General features: G+C 45.1%; 1 protein-coding gene across 1 annotated transcript in view; it reads left to right on the top strand.

Moving 5' to 3' along the window:
• The first annotated feature begins 3,204 nt into the window (after positions 1-3,204).
• PGM1 (phosphoglucomutase 1) overlaps positions 3,205-19,012 on the top strand; it is a 67,963-nt gene continuing 52,155 nt past the window's right edge. Inside the window, exon 1 of the mRNA XM_040978424.1 lies at positions 3,205-3,683. Coding sequence (XP_040834358.1) covers positions 3,438-3,683 — 246 coding nt within the window. The 5' untranslated portion in view covers positions 3,205-3,437. The remainder of the gene's footprint in view (positions 3,684-19,012) is intronic.

The raw sequence follows: 19,012 nt of genomic DNA, 5'->3' as shown, positions 1-19,012 counted from the left end.
TTTCAGGCAAGCAGAGATTTTTGAACTGATGGGTGTCATTTTCTTGACTCATGCTGTGTTTTGTGTATGACTAGAGCTAGTGTCTCAGAGCAATCCAGAAGCCTTGAGTCTTGGTCACATGGCTACATGAGGTTGGTTTTGGGGTATCTAAACTGTGGTCTCCATTATTTATCATTGACACTTGGAAGCAGGTTCTCCTCACAGCCTTCAGATAAGAGCCCAGTCTGGCCAAATATTGATTTCATTCTTATTACAGCCCATGAACACTGAACCCAGCCAGCCTGCCCAGACTTCGGACCTATAGGATTGTGAAATTGGGCCTGGCATGGAAGCCTAGTGGCTAGGGTCCTCACCTTGCATGTGCTGGGATCCTATAAGGACACTGGTTCTATCCCTACAGCCCTGCTTCCCATCCAGCTTCCTGCTTGTGGCCCGGGAAAGCAGCTGAGGACAGCCCAAAGCTTTGGGACCCTGCAACCTCATGGGAGACCTGGAAGAAGTTCCTGGCTCCTGACTTCAGGTTGGCATAGCCCCTACTGTTGCAGCTGCTTGGGGAGTGAATGAACTGATGGAAAATCTTCCTCTCTGTCTATCCTCTCTGTATAACTGCCTTTCCAATAAAAATAAATAAATCTTGAAAAACATGCATGTTGTTTTGAGCTAGTGAATTTGGAGAACTTTGTTTCATGGTAGAAATGTACTTCAAGGAGATTAAATAAAGGCATAATTACCAAGGCAAAGGGCATGGAACCACCTTTAATCTGCTCCAGGAGCTTAGCCAAGAGCAGAACAACACAGTAAACTCATAGAATCATGAGAAACAATAGCAAGCAATGGCTGTCCCACGCACCACTAAGGCTTAGGCTGAATGTTATGCAGTTAAAGCTAGTTGTTAAAATCTGCAACATGAAATGTGTATAAATCAATTCCTTGTAAATAAAAAAAATCCGATCTGACTTGCAAAGATAGCGAAGGATAGACAAAATTTGAGCCCATCACTTCACGAGTGACTGTTAATTGAGTGCTTACAATGAAGTTGGCGTTTCTAAGACTCTGCAATACTGCGCTATGTTTCTATTTCATAGCAACCTGGGTTATATCCACTGCTCTATCCACAGTTCCCTCATCTATAAAGTAGATCTGTTTTTGCGTTTAAGTCACAAATTATACTACTTGTTAACTGTGAATTTTTATGTAAGTGTTAGAAATCATTACCAGGAGTTCAGCAATCAGCTTTCAAGTGTTATTTTGTACTGAAACTCATTTAAGTGACAATATCAGCACACACTATGTCAGCATAACAAATCCAAAATCAACATGCTTGGTTTCTATGAGTCAGCATTGTGCCTTGGTTGATGAAGACATACCAGTTAACCACTAAAAGAATCATAATTATAATCTAATTCACAGGTTAATCATAAACTCTGGTTTAGGCATCGGGAGAGTTAGTATTATTGAGGTACAAAGAGAGAGAATTTGTTTTTAACCAGCTGATGATGGCTGAATTTGTTGAGATTGGGCCTGACCCATTAGGCCATTTAAAAAAGTAGCCTAAGTAATTACACTGACCATGACTGAGAATTACACAGAACATCTGATTAACTCTTTTTTTTTTTTTAAAGATTTATTTTTATTATTTTTTTATTGGAAAGGCGGATATACAGAGAGGAGAGAGAGACAGAGAGGAAGATCTTCCGTCCGATGATTCACTCCCCAAGTGAGCGCAACGGGCCGATACTATGCCGGTCCGAAGCCAGGAGCCTCTTCTGGGTCTCCCACGCGGGTGCAGGTTCCCAAAGCTTTGGGGCGTCCTCGACTGCTTTCCCAGGCCACAGGCAGGGAGCTGGAAGGGAAGCAGGGCTGCCGGGATTAGAACCGGCGCCCATATGGGATCCCGGGCGTGCTAGGCGAGGACCTTTAACCACTTGCGCCACTGCGCCGGGCCCCATCTGATTAACTCTTGCAGAAATACTCTAAGATTTGAAGAAATATTTTAAGATTAATTCATAACGCTGAGAGATCTTTCATCCACTGGCTCACTTCCTAAGAGGCCACCACAGCCCAGGCTGGGCCAGGTCTAAGTCAGGAACTTAGAGCTCCATTTGAGTCTCTCATTTGGGTGGCAGGGAACCAAGTAATGAGCCATCCTCCACTGACTTCTGAGGCACATTGACAGGAAGCTGGATTGGAAGTGCAGCAGTCAGGACTGGAGCCAGCACTCCAGTGTGGGATGGCAGCATTTCCAGCTGGCATCTTAGCTCACTGTGCCACAAAGCCAGTACCTACGATAGGTTTCATGTACATTGTATAGCAAACAGGTGGATGGGTGTACACAGTTGTTAACTTTTCCAAAGTCACACATCTTGCCAACTTGCTTTCGTATCATCAAAATGACACAGCTCTCCAGCAGAAGATATCACCGCTGTCACTAGATCAAGGGAGATACTTAGACTGAAGGCTCACTTACTGTCCCACTGTCCTCCCAGAACCATTTCTGGCCTCCTAAATTCTTGGTGATCTGTTGACTGGATTTCTTGCCTAAATAATTACCTTGATGGTAACCAGGTTCAGCCATATCTCTTTCCTACACTTGTCATGGCTTCCTGTCTTCTTGGCAGTTGTTCAACCAGGTGAAATGGCAGGGACAGCACCGTGTGAGCACTGGTTCTTGAGTCAGACCCACCTAAGCTGACTGGCCTAACGACATTTTATCCTTCAAATTTACATTTTGTAAGGTTAAAATAGGGAAAGACAAGCCAGTGGATAGAATATCTCTCTATAACTCTTTCAAGTAAACAATTTTTTTTAAAAAAAGAAAAATTATATTCAACAATTCATTTATTTACATACCACCCTCACCAATGGATATCAAGTCTGTGGATCCTGATGGAAGCCAGTAAATTCAATTTGACCTGTGGAGTTGGTTCCTTTTCCCAGCTCCCATTTGGGGAGAGAAAGAACAAGGTTGGCACTGCTGACTTTCAGAACAAGTTACACATGATCCGCTGGCCAAACCACAGAGCCCATTACCTTATACTCTTTTTTCCGCCATCCTGCCTCCTGTCCTAGCTCTTTGCTCTTTGGCCGGATCCCTAGCCCAATCTCTGCCCTCCCATTTAGTGGAGGCGTGACGGGTTTCTTTTTATAGCGGATTGGTTCATCAAGGGGCGGGTCAGTCGGCCAGGCTCCACCCACTTCCCTGGAGGCCCGGCGATGGGCGCTCCCCTTTCCCCTCCTGCCTGGACCTGCGGGGAGGTGGGCTGGCAGAGGAGGGAGGGCTCTGCCCCTGTCGCTTTAAGTGGGAGGACCAAGTACGGCCAAAGAGCCGGAGTAACGCCCACTCGCTTGCACCCTCACCCCACAGCAGCCGCAGCCCCCGCCGCGGCCGCCCCTCCGTAAGCAGTGTCAGCTCCGGCCCCAGGCAGCCTGTCGGCACCATGGTGAAGATCGTGACGGTGAAGACCCAAGCGTATCCGGACCAGAAGCCGGGCACCAGCGGGCTGCGGAAGCGGGTAAAGGTGTTCCAGAGCAGCGCCAACTATGCGGAGAACTTCATCCAGAGTATCATCTCCACCGTGGAGCCGGCGCTGCGGCAGGAGGCCACCTTGGTGGTGGGCGGGGACGGCAGGTTCTACATGAAGGAGGCCATCCAGCTCATCGTGCGCATCGCTGCCGCCAACGGGGTAAGGACGGCCGGCCTCTGGAGGCGTGCGCCCCGGAGCGCGTGCGCGACGTGCACCGCGCGGGCCACGCCGCCGCAACCCGCCGCTGGCCACTTCCGTGCGCTCCCGGCCCGTCGCCACCCCAGCCCCTGCGCGCTCGCTTCTGCCTCCGGGGCCCTGCCGAGGGCGCCGGCTCGGGGACGCGGGCACCGGCACGCGGGCACTGGCACGGGCACCGGCCCCGGCCTGGCCGAGCTGCTCCCCTGCCTCTCCAGGGGCGGGGAGTCACGGACCCCTGAGAGCCGCGCTTGACCTTGCGAGGCCCAACCCACCGCGTCTGGCCCCTCCTTCCCTCCCTGACAGCCCCGCGCCCCTCCTGCTCCGGAGGCCTCTGGCATTACATTAACCTTTGGAGCCTCGGAAGCTCGAGTTACAGCGCGCAGTGCCGTCGCCTTAACGGGAAAGGTTAGGCGCTCGAACCTCCGTGCTTCCCGCTGGGTCGTTGCTATTCTAGGCTGGGGCCGGCGTTTCCCGCGGGCACAGAGCCCGGCGTTGTGGGATCAGGGTGGTGGGAATACCCACGCCCGCGGCATCAGCCCGCAGATCCTGGTGGACGAGGAGTGCCCAGCCGCCCTCCCCACCCTCTTGTTTGCGATGGGAAAGAGATGGGACACCCGCACGCTTCTCTAAAACCTAGTGGTTGTCTGGTAGCGCTTTGGATCCGTCCCACCGAGGGTTCTGGAGCTGAATTTTCGTGGAAGCAGAAACAACTTTTTAAAGCACGGGCGTTCTTAGGCCTGCCGTCCTGGCAGGTCAGGAGAATAATGCAGTACCTTGGTACTGGCCCCTGGCCCAAGGAACGTTAGCCTACTTAACGGGACAGGTCCACTCAGAGCAGTGAAGCATTGTTGTAGAGTCTTAAGTGAATCTGGTTCATGCAAATGAGTGGATTGTAAAATCAGGGCTGAGCATTTACTCCTATGATAGAATTTCTAAGGAATTTTAGGGAACACTTTTTTCCCCCTATCCAATTCGTCTGGAACTCCCAGCCTTGAGTAATGTTTTTATTTGTTTTAGTGATACTTTATCCTCTTACTAACATAATGGGTGCTGTTTTGCCAAGGATTCATTTGGGGTACCCGTATCTCTATGCCTGCTGTGCTATAAGGGAGCTGCTCCTGCAGTGGGTGTCTTCAAATCCCCACGAAAAGCTCACACTTAGCTGGCTGAGTTAACTCAAGTGAGCTGTGAAAATCCAAAACACACCTGCCAATGGAGCTCCTAAGAGAACGAAGGGACCCTGGTTTTGGAAGATCTTTTTTTCAGGCTCCACCACTTCAACTTAGCCCTGTGCATCCACCCCTGCCTCCAGGGGGTCATTCACAAGCATCTGGATTTATTTATGCACCTGAGTTTTCAGACAACCACCCATGCCATGCAGAAAGAATAAACAGTAGCCTTGTCCCAGCGAGTCCCTGCCTCGCCTTGGTTACCACCTGTGCTGAATTCGCAATTCATTCATTCAACAATTCCTGAGTCTAGAATGTGTGAAAGCAAAGGGCAGTTCAGGCACAAGACTTCCTCTGCTTGAGGAGCTAAAAATGTAGTGGGAGTTTTAAGGATTCAAATGAAAATTATCCTTTTGGGAGTAGCTCAGGAGTTGAAGGGGAAGAAACAGTTAAGACTAAAGCAAGTGTTTTTAAAACCTTCCTCATTAGACAAGCCCTATTGCACTTCCTTCGTTTTAGTCAAGGTATGTGACAATCTCTGCTTTCAGCCGTTCTGGTGGTTACTTCTGGTTCATGCCCACCTCACTGTGGTGTGTCCCGCCGGCTCCTTGTCTTCAGTGTAGCTGCTCCCGCCAGAGGTCTTAGTCACTGGATAGCTGCTGAACGCTTTTCAGGCCTCCTGTTGACCTACTTGCTGCCTTTGGCCCTGCCGATTTTGCACTTGTTTGGGAGTTCTCACTCTCTTGCCTGGATCACTCTTCTAATTCTGCTCCCACTTTGTGCCAGTCTTTTACTAGATGATTTGCCCTGCTGGCTGTTCATGATGGGAGTTCATCTCTCAGTTTGCCAGATATTTAAATAAGTTACTTTTCTTCTACGGGCTAATTCAACTCAGAGGGCATCTTCAGAAAGCTATCCCAGCCAGCATGTCCCCACAGCTCTGCTCTCTGCCTTACCATCTGTCTTGCATAAATTACTCTGGTTCCGGTGAAATGACCTGTTTGTGTCAGACTCCCACCAGAGTAGGGTGCTTTAGGAGAGGGTTTGCATTTCACCTGCACAGTCTTCCCCTGATACCCAGTGAGAATTGGTTCCAGGATCAGTTTTGACCCCAAATTTGATACCGTTCAAGTCCTGGAGATGAAATAGTATAATATTTGTACATAGCCCATGAACAAACTTCAAATGTATGTATGCTTTAACTCATAAATCCTGCGTATCTTAAATCATCTCTAGATTATGATAATTCTGATACAAAGCAAATGCTGTATAAACGGTTTTTATTTGCTTGTTGGTGATTTTATGCTTTCTGAATAATTTCTGTGGCTAGTTGAATCTGGATGGAGACCCCTCAGGTAGGGAAGCCTAACTTACTGGCAGTACATTGCAAGACAGCGTGACATTCCATGCATCCTTGGCCCCATGCCCTGAATTGTGAGTCACCTTTGTTTCCTAGCGTTTAAATCAAAGCCAGCACATGCTTGCTGACCAACATGTGCATTCTCATGAAACATTTCTTACGTGCTTGCTTTATATCAGACACTGTTCTTGGGATCCAGAGTGTTGCCACGCACAGACAAGACTTGGTTTGTAAGGGATATGGCAGCACTGTGCCTGCGAGGTTTTGAAGGGGCAAGAGCATAGAGGACTGTGGAGAAGACAGGAAGGTATGCCAGGGAGATGGCAGCTAAACTGAGTTAAAGGATCAGTTGATTGGAGTTTCCAAGGCAGATTTGTTAGGCAAGGAGAAGTCTAAGCAAAATGAATGAAAATGTGGGAGCTAGAGACTGTTTTCTTGGGTAAAAGTTCTGATTCTTTCCCTCACTGGACCTGAGGCAGTTGAGAATGATGCTGTTGTGAGGATGAGGTGATAGAATGCTGCCAGGGCAACAGCTGTGATGTCAGAGTCCTGCAGATGTTAGAGAACGAGGAATCCAGCAGCCTGGGGAAGATGCCAGCCTTTCCAGGGAGCATCCACAGGAGATGCCAGCCTCTCCAGGGAGCATCCACGTGGTCTCCACCTTCCCTCTGCCCTCCACAGCCAAGACCCCTACAAGGTGAAGGCGACCAAAATCTCACTCAGACTAGTCCAGGGAGTGGAGTTTATTGGCGCATGTTACTGAGAAGTCCAAGGTATGTGCAGCACCCTTCTTTTTAACAGCTATTTCTGGCCTCTGAGAGTTGAAGGGCACAGGGGTCTATACATGAGCAGTGTGGAAAATTAAGGAAGGTTCAAATCACAAGCAAGCAAAAACATGGATATTTTGAAGGATCATTTATTACCTAAGCAAAGCAGAATACGCCTTCAGGGCTACTTGTGCAAAAGCAGATTTTTTCATCAACTCAGGTGGCCTCATTCATCATGGTCTGTTTGCTATTGTTTTATAAATCTACTGTACTTCCCCCACCAATAATTCTATTCTTAAGTAAATAAGATAATATAAAAAATGCAGCCTATTTTATTAAAATATAATTATCACAATATTGAAACTGAAATTTGTGATATAGCAAGACAGGAGCTTTGTTAAAAATTGCAAGGTCTAGTAGAGGGTTTAACACTGCCATATATCAGAGTCATGATGAATATAAATATTTTGGGAAATCTGTAATCTTAGTATTTTAAAATAGCTTAATGTGCTGGAAATATTTGTGACTTCTTACAATGATAAAGACCCTAGGTAGCAGTAATTATAGTAATGATACTCATAATGCTTAGCTTGTTCCCTCGGTTTGTAATCTAAGGAAATGTTAAATTTCAGCTAGATATCAGTGAAATGAAGATTTTTCAGGTTTTGATGTTCATGTTCAAGGACCCAGCTACACGTGGACTCTTGTGCTAGAGGGTTATGGCCTATGAATCCTACACTAAACAAATGTCCCTTTTAAAGTGTCAAGTTTTCCTGCAGCAAAATGGGCCTCCAGGATAAGACCTAGAGGTGAAGGGTCCTGTTTCCAGGCTAGATTAGTGGGGCCCTTGGTCTGGCAATGGAGGAACTCCACTGTCTCCCTTTTGGAAGGAGTAGCTCTTTCCTTAGCTTCCATGAGGCCCCATTTCCAACTGGGCAAGAGGCATGTCTCTGATGAGTGTATAGCTTTGACTGAGGAAATAAAAGAGCCCCAAGCAGGAGAGGGAAGTCCTTTGGCCTGGTAGAGCGTTGGTATTAGGTAGGGATACTCTGTTGGCCCCCTTACAGCCTCATATGCTTGGGACATGGATGGTGTGTCAGAGAGGCATCTCAGAGTCCTTTTTAATAAGCTGAAATTCCCATGTTTAGAAAGAAACTGTTTATTTGTTGTGGTGGTCTTGGGAATGAGCCTTCTCCTAGTGCATTGAAACCACCAACATGAATAAGATGCTGTCGTTTGTTACCCCAGGAACATACAATATAACATTCTGTGGGAAGAAGAAAACAGAATTACACACACACACACACGCACACACACATCTGATCATATATATACATGTATATATATGATCAGATATATGTGGATATATGTATATATCATGTATATATATGATCAAATATGTGTGTTTATGTATATATCATGTATATATATGATCAGATGTGTGTGTGCGCATAATCAGATTAACTGCTGAGTCTGAGAAGGGCAAGAACAACCTGGATTGCACAAAGAAGAGTTGGAATATGTCTTAAAGCACAGATGCTGTGTGAACAGAGAAGACGGGCTTCCTTTCCAGATCTGGGAGCAGCAGAGGCAGCTAAGGAAGGAATGGGCATGACTGGTCTGGAGGTCCAGGCACTTGATCACTAAACAAAATTTTAAAATAATTTATATTGAGCATTTCTTTCTTACTTATATTAGTGCTTTTTACTTGTTTCTTCCTTAGCCAAATCTAATGTCCGTATGAACTTGGAAGACTAAAAAGAAAGGCATTCAACCCTTCGAAAATAAGGCTTGTTGTGGTATGCCAGATTTGCCTTGGAAGATGGATTTATTTAGTAAATGTTTGTAAGCACCTGCTATATGCTATTGTAGATCTTAGGACTACACCAGTAACCAGGAAAGTGCTGCCACTCTTAGAGATCTGCAAGGTTCTAGGGCAAGTGGATGTCGCAGAGTGCTCTGAAGAAAAACAGAACCTGATAAAGGGAGAGGGCTTTTTAGGGTGGGCTGCTCTTTTTTGTCTGGGATTTGGGAAAATCTCTGAACCCCATAAGAAGAAAGACCTGCATGAAAAGAAAAGAGTGAGCCACATAGACAACCTTGAAAGGACTTTGATCAGAGTTCAGTGTGAAAGATAAATGCATTTCATCATTTACTGAAAGACAGTGCTCCAAGTAAACATTGGAGTATACATTTTTATTGTGTGAAAGGTCTCAGTCTCCTAGGGAGCTTTATATTTAGAGTAGTATAAGTATTAATTTATAAATTTATCTGGCAATATAAAATTAGGATAGCACTGATCAACAATGATTTTTTGTTGTTGTTGTTTTGTATTTATTAAGTGAGGACAAATTTCTCCTTTACCTCCTAAAGTATGTACTTAGGGACCTGCAAATTCAGTTTCAAAAGAGCAGATTGGCCTGGCGGCATGGCCTAGAAGCTAAAGTCTTCACCTTGAACACGCCAGGATCCCATATGGGCATCAGTTCTAATCCTGGCAGCTCCACTTCCCATCCAGCCTCCCTGCTTGTGACCTGGGAAAGCAGTTAAGGATGGCCCAAAGCTTTGGGTTCCTGCACCTGCATGGGAGACTTGGAGGAAGTTCCTGGTTCCTGGCTTCGGATCGGCATAGCATTGGCCGTTGCGGTCAGTTGGGGAGTGGATCATTGGCGCAAGATCTTCCTCTCTATCTCTCCTCCTTTCTGTATATCTGACTTTCCAATAAAAAAAACAAATACATCTTTAAAAAAAAAAATAGCAGATTGACCTAGTGTCTCCAACCCAAAGAGGAGTAAGATCATGAAGGGATGATCCCATGGGATGGCTCGGAAGGAGTGAGAGGGGCGTGCTTTGCTTTGGGAAGTGCAGGTGGATATTAGCTCGGTTTTGTTGACTGTTCTGAACTTTAGCCATTGGAAATTCTCTTTCTATTGCTTCTCCCAGTCACCACTGAGCTGAGTCCCTGTGATACAAACACAGCCCTTGAGTAAACAGTGAACTCTGCCAATTAAGTCATGCCATAAAGATTTAATCATGGCTCGGAGTCGCCCTGAACATTATTTTTCATGTTGAAAACATCTTCTTCCCCCTTTCCCCTCTCAGGAGTTCTTCCAAGTTTTCTGAAAAGATGAAATATGAGGGACAGGTGGCAAGTGGTGATACTGAAAGATTTGATTGACTTGGCTAACCTGATAGTGGAGTTGAAACCAAGACTGGAGTCTTCTGATATTTCATCCAGTTGATCTTTTCCACAAATAAATATATCCCCAAAGCAAGTGGCTGTGGGGATTATAATATCCTAGTTAAAAGTTTGGGGCAACTCAATTGGGCAATATTAATTAGGACTGTCAGCATTTTCAGTATGCAAATAAGTCCTGTGAGTTGGCAGGAGGACCCCAAACAGCATAACTGTGGGAGGTAGCCGTGTACACTGTGCTGGATGGATGATTATCCAGCCCTCACAGAAACTTTTGCTGCAGACTTGGGTATGTTTCCTCCTTTTCCTCCTTCCTTTTCTGTCTTTCATCTGTTGTTGAAAGCATGTAGGAAGGCAGAGATTCCTGTTCTCCTGTAGCACATACCACATACTACCTGACTTGTTTCAGCAACTCATACATAATTTGTTTTTCACTACTTTGTGACTGATTCACACCAAGGAGTATTTGCCCCCAAGGCCACCACATGCTAGAGTTGTGCAATAAGTGGCCAAAGACTTAAAAGCCAAAGAGGATTTCCCTGCACAGTATTGCAGTATGCTCAAGCACCACTATTGCTCAAGGATGAATTGAAGTGGCTACTACCTTGAGGGAGTCAAGCAGGCTTCATCTGTGTGGATAGGAACCTTTTGGGGAGCAGAACAACCAGGGCAGGGACCAGAAACTGTGGCAAGAAGCTCAAGGTGAAATCATTGGCTGAACTGTACTGTCTCCTTTAGCACAGCAGGGAACAAATCTGAGGAGTTTTGTGTCTGAAGTGGGACGGATCGCAGATAAGGCATCTGGTACAAGATGCAATCATGACTTCTGGGCTTAGGGGCTGGGGGAGCAAGCAGGACTGGGAGAGCAGAAAAGATCTGATTCTCAAGGAGGGTGCAGGGAAGTGACCACTTAACCAACCCAGAGTTGAAGGGGAAGAGAAGATGGATCTAGAGGTGAGATTGGCATGCTGCAGAAGTAGGTTAGAGATTTCTTTGCCTGACCCCCACCTTGATAGTGTGTTTTGTACTTCACAGAAACAAATGCATAAAATTACACTGTATATCTTGTACTTTGTAGGCTACTCCCAATGCATGGTCTATTTCCTTTTTTTTTTTTTTTCAAAAGCCTTCTGAGTGTCCCAAGTTACAGAGTCAAGAAAAGATTGTGGACTGCCCTGCCTCCCCTTACTGTTGGTGGAATGTGAGAGATGTCACAGTAGAAAACAAAAGCTCCCTGCTTGATGAAGTTTTACATAGAAAATGAGCTTTTGGAGTCGGGGCATATACAGACTGTATTACTTAGGCCAAAGCCACTTTTCTCACTATTGCATTGGAGTAAAGCCAGCTTCAAGAATCACCTTGTAAAACGAGAGGCAAAATCCACATCAAAAGCAGTTGTTTGTCTTTGTTTAATGATCTATATGAAAATGAAAACTGAGCCAATAGAATCAGGGAGGGGTTTTTAGAAAAACTCTTTGAAAGTATGTGTTAGGAGAAAACTATGTGTGAATTTCAAGATTTTCTTTTTGCCTCCAAATAAACTTATCCGTTTCATGTCTCACAAGTTTCGTGATGTCTCCGAGGACCACTTCTCTTCCTGGGGCTTGGGGTGGGAGGAAGAGAAGTGAATCATTATCACCAACTTATTACAGGGAAAACATATTTTACTATGGTGTGGGTTCAAGAATTAGAGTAGAAGATGACACTTTAGTAAAAATAATTTTTAAAATCTCTTATACAAGTTCTCCATTGAAGAACAGCCTGTGTAACACAATATACCTGCCTGTGAATACCAGAGTAACCCTGTGCACAAGATGCTCATACTTGTAGAAGCCAGTGGGGAAGAAGATGGCAAAGAGTATGTGGTCTTTGAGTAAGATGGTGGCAGGAGTGCTCGTGCAACTCAAGCTTCACTCTTTGCCTCCTCAGCTCCCTGTCAGTTATATGTAAGACTGGTTAGATTTATGTAGAATAGATGTTGGTAGGCTGTGACTACACTGCTTCTCCGTTGCACCTGTGAGAGACATCCCCTAATTCAGAACATGTGACTTGGAGCTATAAGCCCTTGTGGCTTTTCTACAGGGCTTACTATATGTGAAACCTCCATTAAACTTTCCTGTTTGGGGTTTGTCCTTCCACTCTATCTCAGTTTGGGCTGCACTGGCAGGTGACACTTTGAAAGACCTCCCAAAGGGAAGTCAGTATGTATCATGTAGCCTGTGTTTTCAGGCAAATAACTTGTGCAATGATACTCTTTTAGCAGAGACTCCAAGTAATAGTAGATGAAACCATAGGAGATTTTTCTGTCTCTGGTGGTGCAGTCTAGTGTAAGCAGGTTTGGTGGATCCATAAGATGGGGATATCAAGTCTTATGGATCGGCCATCTTAAAGGTATCTCACTTGCCCACCTAGCTGCAAGTGGCTGTCCACTACCACATCCATGATTCACCCAGAGGACACAGTACAAAGATGGGCAGAGTGCTTCCTTTCTTGCAAATCCAGAAGGTGCACAACTTGCTCTGTCTCCCAGGTCATCAGTTAGGTCTACAATGCAGGCCATAAGTATCTGCTGTTCCCTATCTTAAAGGTTCTGTTACCTTAAGATAGGGAAGCAAAAGTAGAAATCTCTGCTGTGATCACCTCTTGGATCACATGCAGATAAGCATGCTCACTGCTGTTCCCATCCATGGAACATATCACATCTCCCCACGAGAGTACTGAACAGTCCTTCAAGTGACTGTGAGCTCTGGGCAATGCACAGCTCACTCCATCAGAGCCATGTGTGCTGTGTGGTTCATGATGGTTCAACCTCCTATAACTGTAGAGACACATTTCATTCCCTTCTCTGAACTAACTAGATATGTACCTACATAAGTGTGTATAATTGTAGATGTAACCGTTTAACTCTATAATGAGCATATAAAGTATGCATATGTGTATGTATGCAGTAAGAGCAGCCACAGTAGTGTTCATAGTATGCTGTGTTGCCAATGGAGCCAGTGCATGGGAAGCAATGGTGCTGCCCTTCTAGAAGAATGCCCTTATTCTCTAGCCCCTGTGCTTACTTGGTAGTAAAAAACTGAAGAGTACCCTCAACACCCTTTGGAGAGCTGCACAGTTTTTGCAATCTGATGAAAGTTGGGGGTGTGGTCAGCAGGATGAGAAGCCAGGGTTTGCTTTTACAGGCTGGGCTTATGTCTTGCTGTATCTAGTTTCCTCAGAAACACCTTCCTCTTCTGATGAGTTGCATGTGTTGGTAACCCAATTTGAAAGTTCTCATCCTTTTAGAGTTTTGAAGCCTGAAATTTTTGGCTATAGTTCATGGGCCTCTGTAACCTGTCCCTCTGATCTCACCACTACTAATGGCCACTTTGGGTCATTAAAAAGCTGTGCCAACTGGGGTTTTCCAAAAGTTCATAGGAAAAGTGTATTATGTGGCTGAGTGGTTGTTTTGTTCATCTTCTTAGGGAACGGGTCTTTCTTGTTTCAGTTTGTAGTTTTTTCTTTTGGCTTCAAATCCAATTATTCTTGTGGATTTTAGCTTTTCACACTTCCTATTCATTCGTGTCTCTAAGTAAGTCCTTATGATTCATGAATAGATCATTCATATTAGACATTTTGCTTGTAAACACCTGATGTTGTAAATGTCCCTTTCACCACTGTTTCTGCTATATCTCATGGGCATTGATATTCTTGTTTTTATTGTCATTTCTTCAACACTACGTGGGTCATGCAGTAGCATCATTTTCTACAAGATGGCTTTTGATTTTCTTTTTCATCACTTTAGCAACACATTGGTCATTCTATAGGATGTTGTTTAGCTTCACATTGATGTAAATGTTCTGTTTTTCTCTCTGTTGGGACTGTGTTTTCTGGCTCTGTATTTAAGGGGATGTCTAACAAAAGTGTAGTGGAGATGACATGTTCAGATGTGGAGACATAGTCTGCATCCAGACCAAAGATGGACTCCCATGAAACTGTTGAATAGATCCTGACAGTAGGATGCTAGACTCTGCTATTGTCATGCCTACAATGAATGTCACGAAACACTTCAATAGTAGAATGATGGACTTATGGCTGTATATGAAGGACTACCCATTATAATACTTGAGGGGGTCCCGGCATGGTAGCCTAATGGCTTAAGTCCTCACCTTGTATGCACCGGGATCCCATAAGGGAACCAGTTCTAATCCCGGCTGCCCTGCTTCCCATCCAGTTCCCTGCTTGTGGCCTGGGAAAGCAGTTGAGGATGGCCCAAAAACTTGGGATCCTGCACCTACGTGGGAGACCTGGAAGAGGCTCCTGGCTATTGGCTTTGGATTGGCTTAGCTCTGGCCATTGTAGTCAGTTGGGGAGTGAATCATTGGATGGAAGATCTTCCTTTCTGTCACTCTTCCTCTCTGTGTATCTGACTTTCCAATAAAAATAAAATAAATCCTTTTTAAAAAGTTAATACTATAGAGGAAATCAATAGTGGGGAGAGGACTCTTAGAAAAGGGACAAGAAATCCCAGAGCCTAAGGAACTATATCATAAAATAATAATGTGTATTGTGAGAAACTATGCTGAGTTTATAAATATATTGCACCAAAATTGATGTACCTTAATTTATTTTTTACTTGTTTATTTTTTACTTGTTAGAACACTGAGACATATGGAGAGAGGTCTTTCATCTTCCTGCCTAATTCATTGCTGAGATTCCTACCACAGTCAGACCTGAGTCAGGCTGAAGCCAGAAACCTAGACCTCAATCCAGGCCTTTCACCTGGATGGCGGGGACCCAAGTGCCTGAGTCACTGCTGAGGGTGCATAACAGCAGGAAGCTGGATTGGAAGCAGAGTAGCTGGGATTCAAACTAGGCACCCCAATAGGTGGTATAAACATCCCAAGTGATAAGTTCAGTACTGTGCCAGATGTCCACTCTGAAATTTATCTTTAATACATCTTTACATTTTTCCCCACAAAAAAATTTTGAAGTCCCCTTGTACAGTTGATTTGGTTTAGTATAGAGATAGTCATGGTCCCAGCTCAACAAGTCCACAAGCTATTGGACTTGGGTAACATCATTTATAGGTTGTAGTCAAAGAAAACTTCCCCAAGCAGAGTCATAACCTGCACCTGAAGACTGACAAGTCCTTGCCTGGGTTCCTCTCTTTCTTATGGCAGTAAATAGCCAACATCAGTCATGTTTTAAATTCTCCTAGAGCTGCAGGTTTGGTTGACCAATTGTTTGTCTTCCAAGCTATCAGGAGTAAAAATTCTGCTGTGGTATGAAATGTAGGACCACATATTATAGATTCTGTTATGGTACAGAGTACCAGCTTTTCTTATTAGCTATAGGATTTGGCTGCCATAATAGGGTTCCAAAACAAGATACTGAAAATAAAGTTGGTGAACAGTGTTGTGGTATACAATGCTGGCATTCCATGTGGGCACTGGTTTATGTCCTGGTTGTTCCACTTTTGATCCGGCTCCCTGCTAATGGCCTAGGAAAGCAGGGTAAGATGGGCCAAATGCTTGGGTTGCTACACCCATGTGGGAGCCTGGAGGAAGTTCCTGGCTTTTGGCTTCAGCCTGGCCCCACTTGGGTTATTGCAGCCATCTGCCTGGAGTGAGCCAGCAAACGGAAGATCTCTATCTCTCACTTTTTCACTTTCTCACTGTAACTCTGATTTTCAAATAAGTAAGTAAATCTTAAAAAAAAAAAGTAGGTATTATCAGAACCTGTTTTGTCATAGACTGGGTGTGAGCAGGGAAGGGCTAGAGTGGGATTCCCTTATGTAAATGGACTTGTGTTTCTTTTGTTGCTCAGCCTTCTTGAGGGTCTAGCCCTTATTCGTGTAGTTCAGCATGGTTGACCTCTACCATGTTCTTGTTCCAACCAACGAGAAGGAGAAGAAAAAGGAAGGCACAGAGCCTACTTGTCTGTTTCAACCCTGCCCACATGGCCATCCTTGGCATCAGGGGAGGCTGGGAAATGCCACCTTTTTCTAGGGTGTCTTGTGTCAAGTTTAACACCGGGGATTTATTTAGCTAAGTGAAGAGAGTTGCTGTTGGGGAACAGCCAACAGTTTCCAATATCCTAAGTATACCTTTAAATTTGATGAATGTCACTCAATCATTTTCACATGGCAGGAATACAGAAGAAAAGCTAAAACTTAATTATGAATAGGTAACTATGTAAGATACTGAGACTGTCATTTGTCCTATCTGCCACTTAGGAAGGAGCTGAGGCACAAATATTCCTCCTGTGGAATAAACCACTTTAAATAAATTATTTTATCAAGATATAGTACACATCTAACTCACCTATTTAAGGTGTGTAATTCAGTATTACTTAGCATATTCAGAATTGTACAGCCCTCACTACAACTGAATTTTAGATGCTTTCCATGGACTTAGCCATAGATCTCCCTTGGTCCTGGATCTTTTGGCCTTAAGCAACCAGTAGTCAAATTTCTTCTAAATGTGGATGGCTTATTTGGGTTGCCAGGCTGGGAAAGTTGCAGTTAGCACATGAAGCGCTAGAAGCAATGGAAAAGGATTGGTGGTGGGCGAGTGTCTGTGTGTGTACTGGCCTGAGCTGACAATGGTAGCATCTTCAAGAAGAGATCAGTTCTAGGGCATCAGTGAACATCTTGCCAGCAGCCAGCTGCTGTGGGATGTAGTATGAGCTAACAGCTTAGGAAATACGTGGCTGTGGGAGCCTTAGCCAGCCTGGGACGCAGGTTTTCTACAGGATAGGAGTCTATTTTCTTAGCAGACTCTATGCAGAGCAGAAGTGACTGCCCGCCTCACCCTGTCCCACCCAATACCCCAACCCTGCCAAAAGAGAAAGAGAAACTTTCTCCACCAGAAAAGCTTCTTCATTTTTTTTAAAGATTTATTTTTATTATTTTTTCATTGGAAAGGCGGATATACAGAGAGGAAAGACAGAGAGGAAGATCTTCCATCCGATGATTCACTCCCCAAATGAGCGCAACGGTCAATGCTATGCTGATCCGAAGCCAGGAGCCTCTTCAGGGTCTCCCACGTGGGTGCAGGGTCCCAAAGCCTTAGGCCGTCCTCGACTGCTTTCCCAGGCCACAAGCAGGGAGCTGGAAGGGAAGCGGGGCTGCCGGGATTAGAACCGGCGCCCATATGGGATCCCCAGGCGTGCAAGGCGAGGACCTTAACCACTGCGCCACCGTGCCGGGCCCAAGCTTCTTCATTTTTATGAGTAAGCAATCAGATTCCTTTTTTTTCCTACAAACACATCTGAACTTATACATCCAAATTAGCATTGTGCCCTGCCAAATTACCTCTCTGGGAGCCACACAGTCACTCAGTGATGCGTCCAGTGCTCAGTGCGTGCGCGACTACCTCGCCGGGAACTGCTTCTCAGCTGGCCGGTTTATGGGTCACCCAGGAAAACCAGTCACATTACTTTATAGTCATGCCTCATTTTTCACCTAAAACGATGTAACAAGATATGATCACCCACTTTATTCATTAGACATGGCTCCAACCAATTCTTGTCTCTTTCTAAAGTTCAAATCTATTCTCGGAGGAAGGCATTTGTTATGACGGAAGACTTTTCAGAGAGAGTGCGACAGATGGGAAAGACAGTTCCCCATAAAGCAGTCAGTGGGGTACGAGCGTTTAAAAAATAAATATGCTGCTTCCCAGGGTGACGGTTTTGAAGGAGACAACACTAACTGAGATGAGCATCCTTGGGCATAATTGCTGAAAATGTTCAAGCTCACTGCGTTGAAAGAATCTGACAGTTCATGGTGTTGAGCTGCTGCTTTGAATGCTGGCATCCCGTTACGGAACATCAGATCAGGTTCTGGCTGCTCTGTGTCTAGTCCAGCACCCTGCTGTTGCACCTAGGGAAGCAGTCAATGATGGCCCAAGTGCTTGTCACCCACATGGGAGACCCAGCATGGACCAATGCTGGCCGGTGTAGTCATTTGGGGAGACAGTTGGCAGATAAAAGATCTCTCTGTGTCTCCTCCTATCACTCTGCCTCTCAGATAAATAAATCTTTACCAAACAAACAAAGGAGCAAAAAAAGAAGATATTTGCCATTTGCTGTACTGGCATCCACTGTGGTGGCAGGGGTACAGTTCTCTGTCGTATAGCAGTGTGTTTTGGCGAGGTACTTAGCAGCTGTACAGAATGGGAAAAACATGGGCACCTAAAGCAATCTGGCCTTGACCTAAGAACCTCTAGAGCCCTGTTAGCTAGAGAAGCCAAAGCATTGAAGACCGCACCCAACTGGACTCAGATCTCCTGGTGACTGCAGAGAAGCCAGCAAATGAGCTGGGAAGGCTTAACTGGGTGGGGACCGGGAAAGGTCTTCTGCTTTAGCAATAAAACTGTTAGTTACACCTCTTTTATGGGGACTTTGGGAAAAAAGTACACTCTATAGAGCAAGATGAAATATATTATACATGAAGATTTTTAAATTCAGCCAAAAGGAAGTAAGTATAACAAACTGAAATGCAAATACGATTGTTGTTGGCCTCTGTCGTGAAAGCCATACTTCCTCTCTGGCCTGGGTTGCAAGGTCTTTGTGGTCAAATCCACAAAAAACCCACAGTGAACACACAGTTCATCAGAGCCAGTTTTCCCATATGTGAATTTGAAAGAAAGAGTAATGATAAGGCCCAGCTTGGAGCCTCCACCTACAGTGCTGGCATTCCATGCGGGTGCTTCTGTCCCAACTGCTTCACTTCCCATCCAGCTCTCTGCTTATGGCCCGGGAAGGTAGTGGAGGATGGCCCAAAGCCTTGGGCCTGTATACCCATGTGGGAG

This window comes from Ochotona curzoniae, unplaced genomic scaffold (genome assembly GCF_017591425.1).
Source record: "Ochotona curzoniae isolate NIBS_2020 unplaced genomic scaffold, NIBS_Ocur_1.0 contig_291, whole genome shotgun sequence".
Classification (NCBI taxonomy): domain Eukaryota; kingdom Metazoa; phylum Chordata; class Mammalia; order Lagomorpha; family Ochotonidae; genus Ochotona; species Ochotona curzoniae.
The sequence above is the reverse complement of the archived record's forward strand: the minus strand, read 5'-3'. Positions and strand labels throughout refer to the sequence as shown.